This window comes from Rhinopithecus roxellana, chromosome 5 (assembly GCF_007565055.1).
Source record: "Rhinopithecus roxellana isolate Shanxi Qingling chromosome 5, ASM756505v1, whole genome shotgun sequence".
Lineage (NCBI taxonomy): Eukaryota > Metazoa > Chordata > Mammalia > Primates > Cercopithecidae > Rhinopithecus > Rhinopithecus roxellana.
Window position 1 is genome coordinate 30252439 of NC_044553.1, and position 20621 is coordinate 30273059.

General features: G+C 42.1%; 2 protein-coding genes across 6 annotated transcripts in view; both read left to right on the plus strand.

Annotated features, from left to right (window-relative positions):
* Positions 1-9283, plus strand: part of TMEM62 (transmembrane protein 62) — a 52313-nt gene extending 43030 nt beyond the window's left edge. For all 5 annotated transcript variants that reach the window (XM_030930144.1, XM_030930146.1, XM_030930145.1 and 2 more), the window contains 3 exons: positions 27-145; positions 2157-2876; positions 9116-9283. In XM_030930144.1, the coding sequence (XP_030786004.1) occupies positions 27-145; positions 2157-2483 (446 nt within the window). In that variant the 3' untranslated portion in view covers positions 2484-2876; positions 9116-9283. The remainder of the gene's footprint in view (positions 1-26; positions 146-2156; positions 2877-9115) is intronic.
* A 117-nt stretch (positions 9284-9400) lies between these two features.
* CCNDBP1 (cyclin D1 binding protein 1) lies at positions 9401-20023 on the plus strand. Its single transcript, XM_010383785.1, has 11 exons — positions 9401-9713; positions 9892-9951; positions 10232-10311; positions 13397-13478; positions 14253-14349; positions 14523-14596; positions 15178-15254; positions 15903-16183; positions 17272-17332; positions 19232-19278; positions 19544-20023. The coding sequence occupies exons 1-11, from the start codon at positions 9605-9607 to the stop codon at positions 19656-19658; spliced, it is 1083 nt and encodes a 360-aa protein (XP_010382087.1). The 5' UTR covers positions 9401-9604; the 3' UTR covers positions 19659-20023.
* Positions 20024-20621: the final 598 nt, after the last annotated feature.

The following is a 20621-nucleotide window of genomic DNA, read 5'->3' on the forward strand; positions in this document are numbered from 1 at the left end:
CCTTTTTTGTCCATTGCCTCTTTTAGGTCCATGGTTTTTTGGTGAAATCATTGATGGCAAATTGGGTTGCTGCTTTTCCTTTGGGATATTTGTTAATGGACATTTCCTACAAGGCAGCATAACATTTATAATTGGAATTCTCCAGGTAAGAAGTCAGAAAGGCAATTTAAGAACATCTTGGCCTTGTCGGACTAATTGCATAACAGTTATGAATTAAATCCAAAATCCAAAATTAAGTACCATAGATCATCTTTCCTACTTTACTTGCAGGGGAGTCTTTAATAAAAGCTTCATTTGCTTTTAAAGTGCTTCCTAAACTCCTTCTACCACTCTCACGTAAACATGTAAAATACATTTTTTATTCCCCGAGACAGCATTGCGCTGTTGCCCAGGCTGGAGCACAGTGGTGCAATCTCGGCTCACTGCAGCCTCCACCTCTTGGGTTCCAGTGCTTTTCTTGCCTCAGCCTCCTGTGTAGCTGGGATTACAGGCATGTGCCACCATGCCCGGTTAATTTTTGCATTTTTAGTAGAGGTGGGGTTTCACCATGTTGGCCAGGCTGGCCTCTAACTCCTGACCTCAGGTGATCCGCCCGTGTCGGCCTCCCAAAGTGCTGGGATTACAGGCGTGAGCCACTGTGCCCAGCCTCATTTCAGTTTTCTATTATGTAGATGGAGGCTGTCTCCAAGGAACTCTCTCATACCAAATGAATCCTGAGCCTTACCAAAAGGCAGGGTTTTTTCCTTTGTAAATGTTTACATTCATATTCTAATAAATAGTACACTAATAATGGATTTTATGTATCATCCAGACCCATGACTCCCAAATCTATATCTCTGATCTCGACCTCTTCTCTGCACTTCAAGTGCCTCTATATCCAATGGCCACAGATGTCTAACAGGCATCTCAACTTCATATGATATCTCTCTAATAGGAACATTATTTCTACCCCAAACCTGTTCCTCTGTTTTTCCAGTTTTAATAAATGACTCCACCATTCATCTGATTTCTCCAAGATGTATCCTCAATTATTCCCTTTCCTTTGTACCCTGTATCTATTTCACCAGCAAGCTCTACCTTATTTGATCTGCTTCCAGTGCATATCTTGAATCCATCCACTTCTCTCTATTTCTGTTACCCTAATCTAAATTGTAATTATTTCTTGCCTGGATCTTCTCCCTGATATTCTTGCCTGCTTGCTCTCAGTTTAATACTGAGCATCCAGTGTGCTCTTTTAAAAACTTTACAATCAGCTTACTTACTTTTCAGCTTGAAATGCTTTGAAGCAGAGCAGTGATCTGGGTCCTGCCAACTGCCCCAATTTCCACCTGGCTTATGCTCTGCATGCACTTCCTTAAAGAGGCCAAGACCTCTCCCATCTCTGGGCTTTTCATTTGTTCCTTCTGCCTGGAATGCACTTCCCTCCGCTGATTTATTCCTGTCCTGGCCTCTGAGAGCCTTTCTCCCCATTATCTTCTTATGACCCAGTTCTTTCCTTCATTGAACTAATCACAATCTGTAATTATATTTTTTGTTTTTGTTTTTTTTTTTTTGGTCATTGTCTTTTCCCTGTTAGAATGTTAGCTCTATGACAGACCTTTTCTAACTTGTTTGCCATTGTGTCCCTAACTTGGAGCCTAGCTCATGCATGCCACATAACGGGTGCTCAATAAATATTTGTTAAATGAATGAATCATACAGCTGCTCAACTTGGATTATAATTTAGATCTTCTAATTTATATTCCAGTACTTAATCACGCTACCTCAAACAAAAATGGAGATAAAAAAAATACTGACAGCCAAGCCCTCCCCTCACTCCACCAAAAAAGAGGGGTTGTTGTATGTGTGTGTATACATTTACTCAGTTCAATTCCAGCTTAACATCACTGGGTATTAACTGTGTATATGATACTGTACTGCAAGTTGGGACTTCAACATAAATTAAATGATACCCGCCTCAAAGATGAATAAAAGAACGTGGGCAAATACACAACTAGCCACAAGTCAGCTGTTGTGTTATAAGCAACTGTGCTTGAAGTAAATTAGCTAACCCCAAGACAGAAAGCAGCATATTCTTAGAATCCACTAATGATGCATTATTAAGACCAAACTCTTCCAAGGACTTGGGAGTAAGCTATGGCTCTGTTCTTTTCCAGCTGGCGTTTTTTAACATCCCCTTGATGGCTTACATGTGTTGGAGCTTGCTGCAGCGGTGCTTTGGTCACAACTTCAGGTCTCATCTCCATCAAAGAAAATACTTGAAAATTATGCCTGTTCACCTACTTATGCTACTGCTGTACATCTGGCAGGTTTATTCCTGCTACTTTCTTTATGCGACATACGGCACCCTAGCTTTTTTATTCTCCCCTTTGCGGACCTGGTTGACACTGCTGACACCTGTTCTCATTCGTTGTGTGTGGACACTGAACTCCGCCAAGCTTGGAATCTTCATGGTGCAGTTAAAAAGCCACCTGAGCCCCTGAAGGCCATGTCTCACCACTAGCAGCTGGGCAGAAGCCCAGCCTCTGTGTCTGTATCCCAGGCCTCTACACCAGTAGCAGGTGGAGGGCCAGTATTGGTGCGTGAGCTTTAGGGAGCTGCTTCTCGTTTGGACTCCTGGGTGTTGAAGGCATTACCCACTACTGATACCTGCAGAATGGACTGCAGAAAAGTCTCAAAAATAATGCCTTTATTCCTGTCCTCCTCAAGGAGGCAAAGAGTTGATTTATCTTTGTGAAGAGAAAACCCTTATCTAGGACACCCACAGGGTAGGGGTTGGGTGTGTGTACGGGAGTGTCTGAGGCCCAGTGTGTTTTTTAGGGGTTACCCCATGTAAAGCACCTACCGCTGTGCTTGGAATTCAGCAGCTGTCAAAGGTGCAATTTCTTTTTTTTTTTTTTTTTTTTTTTTTTTTTTATTTTATTTTATTTTATTTTTTTTTTATTATACTTTAAGTTCTAGGGTACATGTGCATAACGTGCAGGTTTGTTACATATGTATACTTATGCCATGTTGGTGTGCTGCACCCATCAACTCGTCAGCACCCATCAATTCATCATTTATATCATGTATAACTCCCCAATGCAATCCCTCCCTCCTCCCCCCTCCCCCCTCCCCATGATAGACCCCAGTGTGTGATGTTCCCCTTCCCGAGTCCAAGTGATCTCATTGTTCAGTTCCCACCTATGAGTGAGAACGTGCGGTGTTTGGTTTTCTCTTCTTGTGATAGTTTGCTAAGAATGATGGTTTCCAGCTGCATCCATGTCCCTACAAAGGACGCAAACTCATCCTTTTTTATGGCTGCATAGTATTCCATGGTGTATATGTGCCACATTTTCTTAATCCAGTCTGTCACAGATGGACATTTGGGTTGATTCCAAGTCTTTGCTATTGTGAATAGTGCCGCAATAAACATACGTGTACATGTGTCTTTGTAGTAGACTAATTTATAATCCTTTGGGTATATACCCAGTAGTGGGATGGCTGGGTCATATGGTACATCTAGTTCTAGATCCTTGAGGAATTGCCATACTCTTTTCCATAATGGTTGAACTAGTTTACAATCCCACCAACAGTGTAAAAGTGTTCCTATTTCTCCACATCCTCTCCAACACCTGTTGTTTCCTGACTTCTTAATGATTGCCATTCTAACTGGTGTGAGATGGTATCTCATTGTGGTTTTGATTTGCATTTCTCTGATGGCCAGTGATGATGAGCATTTTTTCATGTGTCTGTTGGCTGTATGAATATCTTCTTTTGAGAAATGTCTGTTCATATCCTTTCCCCACTTTTTGATGGGGTTGTTTGTTTTTTTCTCGTATATTTGTTTGAGTTCTTTGTATATTCTGGATATTAGCCCTTTGTCAGATGAGTAGGTTGCAAAAATTTTCTCCCATTCTGTAGGTTGCCTGTTCACTCTGATGGTAGTTTCTTTTGCTGTGCAAAAGCTCTTTAGTTTAATTAGATCCCATTTGTCAATTATGGCTTTTGCTGCCGTTGCTTTTGGTGTTTTAGACATGAAGTCCTTGCCAATGCCTATGTCCTGAATGGTACTACCTAGATTTTCTTCTAGGGTTTTTATGGTATTAGGTCTAACATTTAAGTCTCTAATCCATCTTGAATTAATCTTCGTATAAGGGGTAAGGAAAGGATCCAGTTTCAGCTTTCTACTTATGGCTAGCCAATTTTCCCAGCACCATTTATTAAATAGGGAATCCTTTCCCCATTTCTTGTTTCTCTCAGGTTTGTCAAAGATCAGATGGCTGTAGATGTGCGGTATTATTTCTGAGGACTCTGTTCTGTTCCATTGGTCTATATCTCTGTTTTGGTACCAGTACCATGCTGTTTTGGTTACTGTAGCCTTGTAGTATAGTTTGAAGTCAGGTAGCGTGACGCCTCCAGCTTTGTCCTTTTGACTTAGGATTGTCTTGGCAATGCGGGCTCTTTTTTGGTTCCATATGAACTTTAAAGCAGTTTTTTCCAATTCTGTGAAGAAAGTCATTGGTAGCTTGATGGGGATGGCATTGAATCTATAAATAACCTTGGGGAGTATGGCCATTTTCACGATATTGATTCTTCCTATCCATGAGCATGGTATGTTCTTCCATTTGTTTGTGTCCTCTTTGATTTCACTGAGCAGTGGTTTGTAGTTCTCCTTGAAGAGGTCCTTTACATCCCTTGTAAGCTGGATTCCTAGGTATTTTATTTTCTTTGAAGCAATTGTGAATGGAAGTTCATTCCTGATTTGGCTCTCTGCTTGTCTGTTGCTGGTGTATAAGAATGCTTGTGATTTTTGCACATTAATTTTGTATCCTGAGACTTTGCTGAAGTTGCTTATCAGCTTAAGGAGATTTTGGGCTGAGACGATGGGGTTTTCTAAATATACAATCATGTCATCTGCAAACAGGGACAATTTGACTTCTTCTTTTCCTAACTGGATACCCTTGATTTCTTTCTCTTGCCTGATTGCCCTAGCCAGAACTTCCAACACTATGTTGAATAGGAGTGGTGAGAGAGGGCATCCCTGTCTTGTGCCAGTTTTCAAAGGGAATTTTTCCAGTTTTTGCCCATTCAGTATGATATTAGCTGTGGGTTTGTCATAAATAGCTCTTATTATTTTGAGGTACGTTCCATCAATACCGAATTTATTGAGCGTTTTTAGCATGAAGGGCTGTTGAATTTTGTCAAAAGCCTTTTCTGCATCTATTGAGACAATCATGTGGTTCTTGTCTTTGGTTCTGTTTATATGCTGGATTACGTTTATTGATTTGCGAATGTTGAACCAGCCTTGCATCCCAGGGATGAAGCCCACTTGATCATGGTGGATAAGCTTTTTGATGTGCTGCTGAATCCGGTTTGCCAGTATTTTATTGAGGATTTTTGCATCAATGTTCATCAGGGATATTGGTCTAAAATTCTCTTTTTTTGTTGTGTCTCTGCCAGGCTTTGGTATCAGGATGATGTTGGCCTCATAAAATGAGTTAGGGAGGATTCCCTCTTTTTCTATTGATTGGAATAGTTTCAGAAGGAATGGTACCAGCTCCTCCTTGTACCTCTGGTAGAATTCAGCTGTGAATCCATCTGGTCCTGGACTTTTTTTGGTGGGTAGGCTATTAATTGTTGCCTCAATTTCAGAGCCTGCTATTGGTCTATTCAGGGATTCAACTTCTTCCTGGTTTAGCCTTGGGAGAGTGTAAGTGTCCAGGAAATTATCCATTTCTTCTAGATTTTCTAGTTGATTTGCGTAGAGGCATTTATAGTATTCTCTGATGGTAGTTTGTATTTCTGTGGGGTCAGTGGTGATATCCCCTTTATCATTTTTTATTGCATCTATTTGATTCCTCTCTCTTTTTTTCTTTATTAGCCTTGCTAGCGGTCTGTCAATTTTGTTGATCTTTTCAAAAAACCAACTCCTGGATTCATTGATTTTTTGGAGGGTTTTTTGTGTCTCTATCTCCTTCAGTTCTGCTCTGATCTTAGTTATTTCTTGCCTTCTGCTAGCTTTTGAATGTGATTGCTCTTGCCTCTCTAGTTCTTTTAATTGTGATGTTAGAGTGTCAATTTTAGATCTTTCCTGCTTTCTCTTGTGGGCATTTAGTGCTATAAATTTCCCTCTACACACTGCTTTAAATGTGTCCCAGAGATTCTGGTATGTTGTATCTTTGTTCTCATTGGTTTCAAAGAACATCTTTATTTCTGCTTTCATTTCGTTATGTACCCAGTAGTCATTCAGGAGCAGGTTGTTCAGTTTCCATGTAGTTGAGCGGTTTTGATTGAGTTTCTTAGTCCTGAGTTCTAGTTTGATTGCACTGTGGTCTGAGAGACAGTTTGTTATAATTTCTGTTCTTTTACATTTGCTGAGGAGTGCTTTACTTCCAATTATGTGGTCAATTTTGGAATAAGTGCGATGTGGTGCTGAGAAGAATGTATATTCTGTTGATTTGGGGTGGAGAGTTCTATAGATGTCTATTAGGTCCGCTTGGTGCAGAGATGAGTTCAATTCCTGGATATCCTTGTTAACTTTCTGTCTCGTTGATCTGTCTAATGTTGACAGCGGAGTGTTGAAGTCCCCCATTATTATTGTATGGGAGTCTAAGTCTCTTTGTAAGTCTCTAAGGACTTGCTTTATGAATCTGGGTGCTCCTGTATTGGGTGCATATATATTTAGGAGAGTTAGCTCTTCCTGTTGAATTGATCCCTTTACCATTATGTAATGGCCTTCTTTGTCTCTTTTGATCTTTGATGGTTTAAAGTCTGTTTTATCAGAGACTAGGATTGCAACCCCTGCTTTTTTTTGTTCTCCATTTGCTTGGTAGATCTTCCTCCATCCCTTTATTTTGAGCCTATGTATGTCTCTGCATGTGAGATGGGTCTCCTGAATACAGCAGACTGATGGGTCTTGACTCTTTATCCAGTTTGCCAGTCTGTGTCTTTTAATTGGCGCATTTAGTCCATTAACATTTAAGGTTAATATTGTTATGTGTGAACTTGATCCTGCCATTATGATATTATCTGGTTATTTTGCTCGTTAGTTGATGCAGTTTCTTCCTAGCCTCGATGGTCTTTACATTTTGCCAAGTTTTTGCGATGGCTGGTACCGGTTGTTCCTTTCCATGTTTAGGGCTTCCTTCAGGGTCTCTTGTAAGGCAGGCCTGGTGGTGACAAAATCTCTAAGCATTTGCTTATCTGTAAAGGATTTTATTTCTCCTTCACTTATGAAACTTAGTTTGGCTGGATATGAAATTCTGGGTTTAAAATTCTTTTCTTTAAGAACGTTGAATATTGGCCCCCACTCTCTTCTGGCTTGTAGAGTTTCTGCCGAGAGATCTGCTGTTAGTCTGATGGGCTTCCCTTTGTGGGTGACCCGACCTTTCTCTCTGGCTGCCCTTAAGATTTTTTCCTTCATTTCAACTTTGGTGAATCTGGCAATTATGTGTCTTGGAGTTGCTCTTCTGGAGGAGTATCTTTGTGGCGTTCTCTGTATTTCCTGAATTTGAATGTTGGCCTGCCCTACTAGGTTGGGGAAGTTCTCCTGGATGATATCCTGAAGAGTGTTTTCCAACTTGGTTCCATTTTCCCCCTCACTTTCAGGCACCCCAATCAGACGTAGATTTGGTCTTTTTACGTAATCCCATACTTCTTGCAGGCTTTGCTCATTTCTTTTTCTTCTTTTTTCTTTTGGTTTCTCTTCTCGCTTCATTTCATTCATTTGATCTTCAATCGCTGATACTCTTTCTTCCAGTTGATCGAGTCGGTTACTGAAGCTTGTGCATTTGTCACGTATTTCTCGTGTCATGGTTTTCATCTCTGTCATTTCGTTTATGATCTTCTCTGCATTAATGAGTCTAGCTGTCAATTCTTCCACTCTTTTTTCAAGATTTTTAGTTTCTTTGCGCTGGGTACGTAATTCCTCCTTTAGCTCTGATAAGTTTGATGGACTGAAGCCTTCTTCTCTCCTCTCGTCCAAGTCATTCTCTGACCAGCTTTGATCCGTTGCTGGCGATGGGCTGCGCTCCTTTGCAGGGGGAGATGCGCTCTTATTTTTTGAATTTCCAGCTTTTCTGCCCTGCTTCTTCCCCATCTTTGTGGTTTTATCTGTCTCTGGTCTTTGATGGTGGTGATGAACTGATGGGGTTTTGGTATAGGTGTCCTTCCTGTTTGATAGTTTTCCTTCTGACAGTCAGAAGGACTCTCTGTTGGTCTGTTGGAGATTGCTTGAGGTCCACTCCAGACCCTGTTTGCCTGGGTATCAGCAGCAGAGGTTGCCGAAGATAGAATATTGCTGAACAGCGAGTGTACCTGTCTGATTCTTCCTTTGGAAGTGTCCTCTCAGGGGTGTACTCCACCCTGTGAGGTGTGGGGTGTCAGACTGCCCCTAGTGGGGGATTTCTCCCAGCTAGGCTACTCAGGGTCAGGGACACACCTGAGCAGGCAGTCTGTCCGTTCTCAGATCTCAACCTCCGCGTTGGGAGATCCGCGGCTCTCCCCAAAGCTGTCAGACAGAGTCGTTCGCGTCTGCACCGGCTCCGGCTACTTCCCCTGTTGGTCTTCAGCTGTGCGCTGTCCCCAGAGGTGGAGACTACAGAGACAGGCAGGCTTCCTTGAGCTGCTGTGAGCTCCACCCAGTTCGAGCTTCCCAGCGGCTTTGTTTACCTACTTAAGCCTCAGCAATGGCGGGCGCCCCTCCCCCAGCCTCGCTGCTGCCTTGCGGATAGATCGCGGCAGACTGCTGTGTTAGCAGTGAGGGAGGCTTCGTGGGCGTGAGACCCTCCCGGCCAGGTGTGGGATATATTCTGGTGTGCCTGTATGCTTACAGCGCAGTATTGGGGTGGGAGTTACCCGATTTTCCAGGTGTTGTGTGTCTCAGTTCCCCTGGCTAGGAAAACGGATCCCCTTCCCCCTTGCGCTTCCAGGTGAGGCGATGCCTCGCCCTGCTTCAGCTCTCGCTGGTCAGGCTGCAGCAGCTGACCAGCACCGATTGTCCGGCACTCCCTAGTGAGATGACCCCAGTACCTCAGTTGAAAATGCAGAAATCACCGGTCTTCTGTGTCGCTCGCGCTGGGAGTTGGAGACTGGAGTTGTTCCTATTCGGCCATCTTGCTCCGCCCCCCCAAAGGTGCAATTTCAGTGGCAGGGAACATTTGAGGACCTGGGCCCGACCCTGACCACGGCTGAGATATTAGTACCCAGGCCTGTTTTCCCACAGGATTGTGGGCTCTCTGCTTCCTTAGTCGGAAGTGTTTTCAACTAATCAAATAAATGAATGAATGATGAATAAGAAAGACCATGAGCCTGAGCCTTGCGCGTGTGGCCTCGCTTAAGGGGCGAGAGAAGGCGTGGCCTGTCCTGGCCTCTGGGTTGGTTGGTGCTGGACCTCTGGGGACAGGGCGGAGCTGGAGGAGGCGGGGCCAGGCCTGGTCTCTCATAATGGGATGGGTGGTGCTGGACCTCTGGGGGCGGGGCCGGGCCTCTGGGGTGGGGCTGGACGGCTTGTTGCCGGAAACGAGCCATTGACGCTGTGGCCCGGAAGTGGAGCGGCTGTCGCAGTGCGGCTCCGGCAGTGGCGGCGGAGTCCTGTGTTTGCGGCCTTCGGCAAGCGACTGAGATGGCGAGCGCAACTGCACCTGCAGCCGCAGCCCCCACCCTGGCTCCACCTTTGCAGCAGCTCCGGCACTTGGCGGAGGAGCTGCGGTTGCTCCTGCCTCGAGTGCGGGGTGAGCTGACGGGAGTTGGAACGCGCGACGGCAGGGGCGGGCTCGGGGAGAGGCCGGGATCGGGGAGAGGCCGGGCTGGGGCGGCGGCGGGGAGCCGGGCTCGGGCGAGGGAGGTAGCTCCGCTTACCTCAGCTTTTCCATTCGCCACCATTCGGCCCCCACACGCCACACCCACAAGTCGGCGAAGCCCAGGAGACCACCGAGGAGTTTAATCGAGAGATGTTCTGGAGAAGACTCAGTGAGTGCGCCTCCTGTCCGGGCTCCGCTTGCCTCAGTTCCTCCAGCGTCCCGACCCCTTTCCCTCTCGCTCTCCCCCAGGGAGGGGACTGCCCTCCCCCGCTGCATCCTTTCTGTGAGATACCTTACCCACCTCAGCACCTGAGAGGGTGAACTAGAATTCTAACATCGACATTCGGGAGGTGTTTTTGAGAAGTCTTGGTCGGTAAGGGAACGCGTATCTTCCAAGTCCGTGCGGCACTAATGTATTGGCACCTGCCTTCTCTTCGGCCACCCCCCAGATGAGGCAGCAGTGACAGTGTCAAGGGAAGCCACGACTCTGACCACAGTCTTCTCTCAGCTTCCACTGCCGTCTCCACAGGTGGGCTTCACTTTCCTGGAATCCTTGGGCTGCCGAGTTACACCTTAGGAATCCTCTAATTTTCTTTCCACCTTTTACACGCATGCCAGGAGATTTATTTTCTTCATTTGTCCAATGAGGTTACCGTTTTTTACTTCACAGGATTGTTGTGAAGACCGATTTGCCAAGTGCAGTTCCTGGCGCGGAGTAGGCAGGTCTTATAAATATTGGTTCAATCTGAAGTTCACCCTGATTGTTTCTTTTCTGATAATTTTTTAAGCACTTTTTATTTGCTGGGTGTTTTCACATACTTGTTGGCCATCTGACAGATGAGCAGGCAGGCTCAGAAGCTCAGGTTAAGATTTTTTAAAAAAAGCAGGGGAGCTAGAATTTAAATCAAGGTCTATCTGATGTCTAAGGTACACCTATTCTGTTATACTACATAATACCCTTTTTATATTATTTTTTGTATTTAATCAGTAACACGCAGATAGTATAAAATTCAGAAGATATCGAAGTTAAGTGTGTTAAGTTTATCGTTCCATCCACTTTCTCATTTTTGTCTCCCCCAGTTCCTTTTGCATTATTCCACATACATTCTGTGCATATATACATTCATAAACATTTATCTTGTATGTGTCAGCTTCTTTTTACACGAATGGTAAGATACCATAAACACTGTTCTAGATCTTCCTTTAAATAAATTAACAATGGAGCTTAGAAATCAACTCTTAGCAGCTACTATAAAGTTGTTCCGTTCTTTGTAATGACTGCGTGGTATTCAATAGACTAGATATAAACATAATTTAACCATACTCTATGTGGACATTTAAGCTGTTTCCAACTTAGAATTACTGCAAACAATGTCGTGATGAATTACCTAATTCTGTGTATGTAAGTATATCAGTAGAAAAAATTCCCGGAAGTGGAATTGCTAGAACAAAGAATTTATGCGTTTTAAATATTCCTTTATTATTAAACTAATGAAAGTAAACATGTTGGCTGTGACCACGTATGCTCTATGCTTAGTTTTTCTAGAGCTATGTATCCTTAATATGGGAGTAAGATTCTTTTAAAATGGCATATTCATTGCTTTATTTGATTTTCATAGTTAATAGTTTTAGTTTCTCAGTCTACATATACAGGTGTTTGGAAAGAATATAGGTATCTTCTGCTGCATGTACCTACAGTGATAGACTTTCTCCTCCTCACATACCTTTGAGTTTTTTTGTTTGTTTGTTTGAGACAGAGTCTCACTCTGTCACTCAGGCTGAAGTGCGGTGGCAGTCTCGGCTCACTGCATCCTCTGCCTACCGGGTTCAAGCAGTTCTCCTGCCTCAGCCTCTCGAGTAGCTGGAATTACAGGCACCCGCCACCATGCCCGGCTAATTTTTGTATTTTTAGTTGAGACGGGGTTTCACCATGTTGGGCAGGCTAGTCTCGAACTCCTGACCTCAAGTGATCCGCCTACCTTGACCTCCCAAAGTGTAGGGATTACAGGCGTGAGCCACCGTGCCTGGCCTACCTTTGAGATTTGTGACGAGGAAACAAGAGATGAATTGTATGAGAGCACTTTAAAAGATTCGTGGAAAATAGACTATTTCAAAAAGAGTAATTAATATTATCTTATTTTTCTTATCTGCTAACCCCTTTCTTTCAAATACACTTAGGACTTGCTGCTAAAACTCACTGCAAGTAAGATACCACAAGGAGGCAGCGTAGAACTGATTTTCTATACATGCTCAGGACAGTAGTTTCACTCATAGATGAAAAATTAGAATTTGGATTTATTTGAAATACATACAAATATTCAAGTATATACATATATTCAAATAAATATGTATATGTATATATGTGTGTATGTACACACACATACACATGAGTCATCATTGCCTTCTTGAGATCTCACCACTTTAGTCCTACTAAAAGATGGGTAGTTTTTTTTTGTTTTTTTAAATTCCAGTCTGTATGGAATGATACTTTAATAAAATTATGTGCTTGGATGTTGAATAAATGTCAAATTGCCATAAAAGTTTCTAAACACTCTCAGTCACTGTCCTTATCTCATCCCTGACTGGTCACAAACAGTTTGTAGACTGGCTCCAACCTGGACCACATTTATATAGTATTGACTTAGAATTTAAGTCAATTGAGGACAAGGAAGATGAGAAAGCCAGTGACCACCTAGAAGGAAAATAGTTAACATGGAGCATTGTTGAGTCCATGCTAGTTACCTTTAGTTACATATTGTGATTCTGTTAAGAGAGAGAGACCTGGTTAGTGATCTAATAACCATGGTCTGTCAGTCGGTCTGTCTGTCTGTCTATCTCTCTCTCTCCCTCTCTTTTCTGTAAAGGGCCAGTTAGTAAATATTTTAGATTTTGTAGCCAACTACCCAACTCTGCCCTTGTAGAGCAGACACAACTACAGACATTTAAACCAATGAGTATGACTGTGTCCCAATATACTTTATTTACAAAAACAGGCAGTGGGGCCTGAGTTGGCCTGAGGACCACAGTTTGCCAACTCCTGGTCTAAGATATCATGAATATCTTGGGATACAGTGTATCAGGAATAAGTTTTTTCCTGCTGTTTCTTAATGGTTTATTGAGTTGTCAGCCCAGTGTCTACTATATAGCTAAATCCTCTCTGGTATGTGGTGAGTATAGCAGAAGGCCTACCTTCATACCAGGGCTTCAGAAAATGTTTGATGATGCTGTAGAAATATCTGCCTTAGGCTGGGTGCAGTGGCTTACACCTGTAATCTCAGCACTTTGAGGGGCCGAGGGAGGTGGATTGCCTGAGGTCAGGAGTTCAAGACCGGTGTGGCCAACATGGCAAAACCCCATCTCTACTAAAAATGCAAAAAATTAACCGGGGGTGGTGGTGGGTGCCTGTAATCCCAGCTATTTGGGAGACTGAGGCAGGAGAATTGCTTGAACCTGGGAGGTGGAGGTTGCAGTGAGTTGAGACTGTGCCATTGCACTCCAGCCTGGGTGACAGAGCGAGACTCTGTCTCAAAAGAAAGAAAAAGAAAAGAAATATCTGCTGTATTCCACAGTAGAAGGGTTGACCACTTTGATCTAATCTGTTTCCTTTTTCATAGGAAACCCAGAAGTTCTGTGAACAAGTCCATGCTGCCATCAAGGCATTTATTGCAGTGTACTATTTGCTTCCAAAGGATCAGGGTAAGCCACATAAGTGTTGCATTTCTCGTGTAGATCTTTGCTAATATTGTGGATTATGTCCTGTGACTTTTACCTTTACCCGACTTGAACATATAACTTTCTCCCATAAAATACAGTCAAGGATAATTTTGTAATGTAAGTGACTTAAATAATCAAGCCATTATTCTAAGATACAGATGCTTTGTTCCTATGACTTCCCATCTCCCCTACCTTGCCTGACTTGTAAGGCTTTTAATTCTCACAGGCTTCTCCCTCTTCAACCCGTTTTAACACCACAGATGCTGGCTGGCTCTCAGCCCCATATGCAGGCTCAGGCCATCCTTACTTTCCTCCACCCATATTATATCTCACCCTATTTCTGAACATCTTCATAGGTTAAATGGCCTCCAGCCCTGCCTGTAGAATCATGCATTGATTATAATCATGCCAAAATTATAACTGAATACATGTCATGGATCTTCAGGGTTACTCAAGTGGCTTAAACTTCAAGTGTTTCATCTACAGTTGTTAAGAGATCACGGTCTTTAACGAATGAATACATGGTGTCACAGAAAGATTTTGTTCCAGATCTCTTTTAAAGAAAACACTAAGGAATGGCAGGAGGGGCAAGAAAATGCCATGGGGATATAAGTAAGACCTGAGTTTTGTGTTAGCATGTAGGTTAAAGCATGTGGGTGTACATTACCTTACAGTTCTGTAATGCTTAGACTCAGGAAAGCAGATGGTGCTTCTGAAAAGAGCACCAGGCTGCTTATTCTTTGGGTTTGGCCACAGGGATCACCCTGCGAAAGCTGGTACGGGGCGCCACCCTGGACATCGTGGATGGCATGGCTCAGCTCATGGAAGTGCTTTCCATCACTCCAACTCAGAGGTAGTGATGCCACAGTTTAGGTTATCAGTTATTGGGGTTCCTTGCCTAAGAGGGGAAAAACTCATTTTAACAGCAAAGTTACTGACAGCTGAGAGTAATGACCAGCAGGAAGGAGCTTTTTAGGAGACAGGAACCTAGGATATTAATTTATCCTTACTGATTTCTTTCCCCAGCCCTGAGAACAATGACCTTATTTCCTACAACAGTGTCTGGGTTGCATGCCAGCAGATGCCTCAGATGCCAAGAGGTGAGTGAAGGTGGGAAGTGGGCCGTGTCTGCTGCCCAAAGCAGAGAGACCTCTCATGTTTAGCTTCCAGCTTTGTGACATGTATGTATTTGAATTTATATACACAGTCTGGTGAAATATATATATTTTATTATCAAAATTAATAGGTAGGTATTAGTACTTTTTGTCATTCTCTAGTTCTCATACTTCTAAATTCCACTCCCCTTTGCTGTGGCTCTGTCTCTTGTTGAACAAATATGGTTTGTTTTCCTAGTCCTACCCCAAGAGTAGTATTATGGAGCACACCAAAGCAGTTATGAGGTAGAGACAGCTAAGCCAAAATGGTGGTTGTCCAAGAGGACCATGATGGTAAACATCATGTGACCATTTTATTTCTTCTTGTGGTGAATAAAATACAAGCTTTTTAAACCCCTGTCTAGATACCAGGGGATGTAGTGAGAAGAATTTTTTATTAAACCACCACCCTTGTCAACCGTCCTTGGTACTCCCTTCAATAGGAACAATGTGGTTGTTCCTTGCAGCCTTAAGAAAATTCTTGGGGTTTTCTTCTAATTCTAGTGCTTCTGATTTTTCACTCATAGATAACAAAGCTGCAGCTCTTTGGATGCTGACCAAGAATGTGGATTTTGTGAAGGATGCACATGAAGAAATGGAGCAGGTGAGGGGACCTCCATCATTGGAAGGCAACTCCTTGACTAGTAGATGAGAATTAATTATAAAGAGAGATTTCCTGAGCATTGCCAGATAGGTCCCCTTCTCACTACTGTCCTCTGTCTTCCATCTCCCACTCCTTGTTAGTGTGTGATTTACTACCACTCCTCTCCGTTCCCTTACTGGACAAGGAGAACGAGAAACAGGTTTTATGAAATGATTCCACTCTGCAGCCGTTAGTGAAGTGGATGGCTAAGGTTTTTTTTTTTTTTTTTGAGATGGAGTATTGCTCTGTCTCCCAGGCTGGAATGCCGTGGTGCGATCTCGGCTCACTGCAAGCTCCGCTTCCTGGGTTCATGCCATTCTCCTGCCTCAGCCTCCCGAGCAGCTGGGACTACAGGTGCCCGCCACCATGCCCGGCTAATTTTTGTATTTTTAGTAGGGACGGGGTTTCACCGTGTTAGCCAGGATGGTCTCAATCTCCTGACCTCGTGATCCGCCCACCTTGGCCTCCCAAAGTGCTGGGATTACAGGCGTGAGCCACCGCGCCCGGCCTAGCTAAGGTTTTTGGACAACTAAGGCACGGTGGTAAAAGTGTAATAGGCCTTTTTTTTTTTTTTTTTTTTGCATTCACATACATCATGGTATGTCTTAGGCTGTGGAAGAATGCGACCCTTACTCTGGCCTCTTGAATGATACTGACGAGAACATCTCTGACAACCACAATGATGAGGATGATGTGTTGGGGTTTCCAAGCAATCAGGACTTGTATTGGTCAGAGGATGATCAAGAGCTCATAATCCCCTGCCTTGCACTGGTGAGAGCATCCAAAGCCTGCCTGAAGAAAATTCGGATCTTAGTGGCAGAGAATGGGAAGAAGGATCAGGTGGCACAGCTGGACGACATTGTGGATATTTCTGATGAAATCAGCCCTAGGTAAGCATGATCTCCACTTGAAACATCTGAGCAGCAGCTTTCTGATCTCAATTTGTACTGGGAAAAAACTGGGAAAACAAGGTTTTCCGGATTTTTTATATTTTGAAATTTTTCATACCTATAGGAAAGTTTAAAAAGTACCTTCGGTGAACACTCCTACATCCTTCTATTAGATTCGCCTATTGTTCACATTTTTTTCCTATATTGGTTTATTTCTCAGACAGATGTTTCATATTTATTCCAGAATGTTTTGAGAGTAAATTGCAGACAGCAATGACATTTCACCCCTAAATACTTCAGTATGTATCTCCTGAAATGCTCTTAGTCCTCCTCCACATCCAAGATGTGGATTATCACATCCAAGAAATTTGACATTGAATATAATAATATTATCTAATATTCAGATTTCTCCAATTGTCTCTATCTAAAATGTCATATAAATTCAGGGTTCTGTCAAGGTCCCACATTGCGTTTAATTGTCATCTCTTTAGTCTCTTGAAATCTAGAACAGTTCCTTTGTAATCTTTTTTAAAAAAATCAACATTTTAAAAAGAAACCAGGTCAGTTGTCTCATAAAATATCCAACAACCTGGATTCATGTGATGGTTCTCATTTTTGCAAGAATATCGTATAATTGAGTGTTTTATACATCTCACTTTATCATATTAGGGAGGCACATGGTGTTGGTTTGCCTCATTATTGGTGGTAGTAAATTTGATCACTTAAAGTGATGCTTGCTTTAGTAAAGTTATATTTTACTCTAATTTTAGCTTCCATTGATGACCTGCCTGCCTATATTAGTTATTAAACTGATGTTTTCATATCCTCACATTTTTGACTGAATTGATCATGCACCCTACTATGAACTAAGGGAATTTTCCCCCCAACTTCCTAGTGAAATGGGGTATGCGTGTTTCAATAAAGACTGGTTGAACTCATTCTGTATTGGTTGCCCAGTTGCCCAATTTTAAAAACTGACAGGCATTTCTGCGACAGTTTCTTACTGTTGACATCCATAGTTGTGTACTAGAAACAACCTGGCTGCGTTTCTTTTTTTGTTAATGATTACTTTTGTTTTCTGCTCTTAGTGTGGATGATTTGGCTCTGAGCATATATCCACCTATGTGTCACCTGACCGTGCGAATCAATGTAAGTACTGGCTTTGAGGGAATAGCTACAGACCTAATGGGTGGAACTTCACTAATCACTAGTATTTCCTCTAAGCTATAGGGTACATATTTATTTGTCACATTTGGATGCAAGTACAACAGTAATGTCACAGTTCTTGCATGTGTTTGGGGTTGATAAATATTTGCTGAAGTTGAATTATAATAGCCATGAGCTTTGATAGTTCTCTCTTCCATAATCACCTGGGTAATCGTTTAGAAAAGCCCAAAGGCCTTAGAAAATGCTGCTTTAAGGCTGGGTGTGGTGGCTCACACCTGTAATCCCAGCACTCTGGGAGGCTGAGACTGTCGGATCACCTGAGGTCAGGAGTTGAGACCAGCCTGGCCAACATGGCAAAACCTTGTCTCTACTAAGAATACAAGGCCAGGCGCGGTGGCTCACGCCTATAATCCCAGCACTCTAGGAGGCCGAGGTGGGCGGATCACGAGGTCAGGATATTGAGACCATCCTGGCTAACACGGTGAAACCCCGTCTCTACTAAAAATACAAAAATCAGCCAGGCGTGGTGGCAGGCGCCTGTAGTCCCAGCTGCTCGGGAGGCTGAGGCAGGAGAATGGCGTGAACCCGTGAGGCGGAGATTATAGTGAGCCGAGATCACGCCACTGCACTCCAGCCTGGGCTACAGAGCGAGACTCCATCTCAAAAAAAAAAAAAAGAGAATACAAAAATTAGCCAGGCATCATGCGCCTATAATCCCAGCTAACTCGGGAGGCTGAGGCAAGAGAATCACTTGAACCCGGGAAGTGGAAGTTGCAGTGAGTCGAGATCGCGCTACTGCACTCCAGCCTGGGCAACAGAGCAAGACTCTGTCTCAAAAAAAAAATAGAAAATGCTTCTTTGAAAAGAAAGTCTTAATTACAGAGTAATTTAGGAACTTCTCAGCCTGAAGTCACAAGTTTCTAATTTCTAGACTAAGCAGCAATTAGATTGAACTCTAGCTGTTCATGAAGTAGCTGGCTGAGGTCACAAGTTTCTAATTTCTAGTTGAGGCAGAAATAAGTGTTCCAGAAACATACTCTGTTCTAATACAAACAGTGTGATTTAACCATGGAGAGTCAAGTTTCTTATAAAAATCTGATTTTATTGTATTCTTTGAAGTTCTGTGCTGTGCCCTTTGCTAGAGAGACTTCTGTTCTCTCTAATGTTATTGGAAAGAGCAGTAAAACTGCCAAATAGCTTATATTTTACAATCAAATGTATCAATTCTAGTAATAACTGATAAATTGAATAATGGAAATTAGATTCATCAGAAGTGTCTTCATGATGTACAAACACCTTGAAGTAGAATAGGATCCTTTTGGGTGTTAACTTTTTTTGGCATTAACTTTTAAAAAATTGACTTCCTAGGAAACAAATGTTTTTAGCAATATGCCTAGTCAGCTATCCCAAACATAGTATCTGCTCTAGCAATTTTAAAATGTGTACTGCATATGCATCTTATATGTATTGATATTTTTAAACATCTCCATGTTATCCTTATATTGGTGTTCTTAAAATTCTTTATGCGTTTTTTTTTTTTTTTTAAAGGAGCCTTAGTCATTTCTGCTTTATATTTTGAGCTATCAGCATTTGGGACCAATTCAGGTTACATTTTCCTTTTTCTGTCCTTTTTAAAATTGAAAATATTTTAGATCTAAAAAATGTATTAAAATGTTATAGCAATGGTATTAACAAGATCTTGCTAAATGAAAAGAACTCGTATTCCTGCCACCCTAACCTAATCAGCATTTTTAAGTTTTGCATACTTCCTTCAGATTCTTTTTCTAAATAATTTTTTTATTACTTGGGTTTTTTAAAATATTTGAGCTCACCTTTTTATAGTAGGGCTCAGGGTGAATAACTTCTGTGTTTCTTTTCTAGTCTGCAAAACTCGTATCTGTTTTAAAGAAGGCACTTGAAATTACAAAGTAAGTACGAAGACTTCTCAGATAGCTTTTTGAGAGTAAAACGGAACTCCTGTCCAGACATTCTCAACTCCCTAGCCCCCATTTCAAGGAGTGGGAAAGGGTGGGTGTGGGATTTTCTTTCAACTTCAGTTGTGGGGCAGCTGAGATTCTGCAAAGAAGCTTCCCTTTAAAAAAATTTTAGTTTTCCCTGTGCTCCCTCCTGAGGGTAGGTTTTCCCTTGATGCCCTAATAAGTTTAACTTGTTTCTTTCCTATTCTATTCTCAGAGCAAGTCATGTGACCCCTCAGCCGGAAGATAGTTGGATCCCTTTACTTATTAATGCCATTGATCATTGCATGAATAGAATCAAGGAGCTCACTCAGAGTGAACTTGAATTATGACTTTTCAGGCTCGTTTGTACTCTCTTCTCCCCCTCTCACCATCATGGTCAGGCTCTGATGTCTGCTTTTAAAATGGAGCTAGAATGCTTGCTGGATTGAAAGTGAGTGCCTGTCTATATTTAGCAAGAGACACTATTACCAAAGATTGTTGGTTAGGCCAGGTTGGCACCTATTTATAAACCATATGCATATAATATATTTTTCTGTGCTATATATGAAAAATAATTGCATGATTTCTCATTCTTGAGTCATTTCTCAGAGATTCCTAGGAAAGCTGCCTTATTCTCTTTTTACAGTAAAGTATGTTGTTTTCATTGTAAAGATGTTGATGGTCTCAATAAAATGCTAACTGGCCAGTGATTAAAGGAGTGCCCTTCAAAAGTGTCTTTTTTTTTTTTTTTTACCAGAAATACAGTGGATTGAGACTAGAACATTGCTTTCATTGGGTTTGTAGGTTTAAAAATCTGATTCTGATCAGAAGTATATTTAGAACAAAAACACTTTATTTATAAAAGATTACTCCAAAATTCATCTTAGTATTTCACCATGTTATATATTATTATCAGCAAGTCCTTCTGAATATTATCCCAGATTACTCCCTGTCTCACAAATATATTGGCATTGAACTCATTTGTTACGTTTGCCCACCTTATTGAACAGATTTATTTTCTTTATACCTACTTGTGTTGTCGTCTGTTATGTGTGTCCCCAAATGTAAATACCAAATTTTTATAAATTAAAATTTTTTAGTGTATTAGAGATTTTATGTAATTTTAAGGGCCTTTTCAGTTCATCCCTTTGCAAAACCATCACCACTTAATTGTACTTTTGCATCGGTCTAGAAGACTGCATATTGGAAAGCAGCGTAAACCTGTAATGATGTATGTTCTGGTGAGCTGAATAGGGCCTTATGCATGTCCTGCAGGTCTCCGCCACCTCTCATGCCCATCGTCTTCCTTCTGT

What these genes read in the sequence shown, in the direction of transcription:
- CCNDBP1 (XM_010383785.1), top strand. Translation starts at nt 9,605, where the DNA reads ATGGCGAGCGCAACTGCACCTGCAGCCGCAGCCCCCACCCTGGCTCCA. An exon ending in GATGTTCTGGAGAAGACTCA is followed by an intron (nt 9,952 to 10,231) that starts GTGAGTGCGCCT and finishes GCCACCCCCCAG; the next exon opens with ATGAGGCAGCAGTGACAGTG. An exon ending in AAGGCACTTGAAATTACAAA is followed by an intron (nt 19,279 to 19,543) that starts GTAAGTACGAAG and finishes TTCTATTCTCAG; the next exon opens with AGCAAGTCATGTGACCCCTC.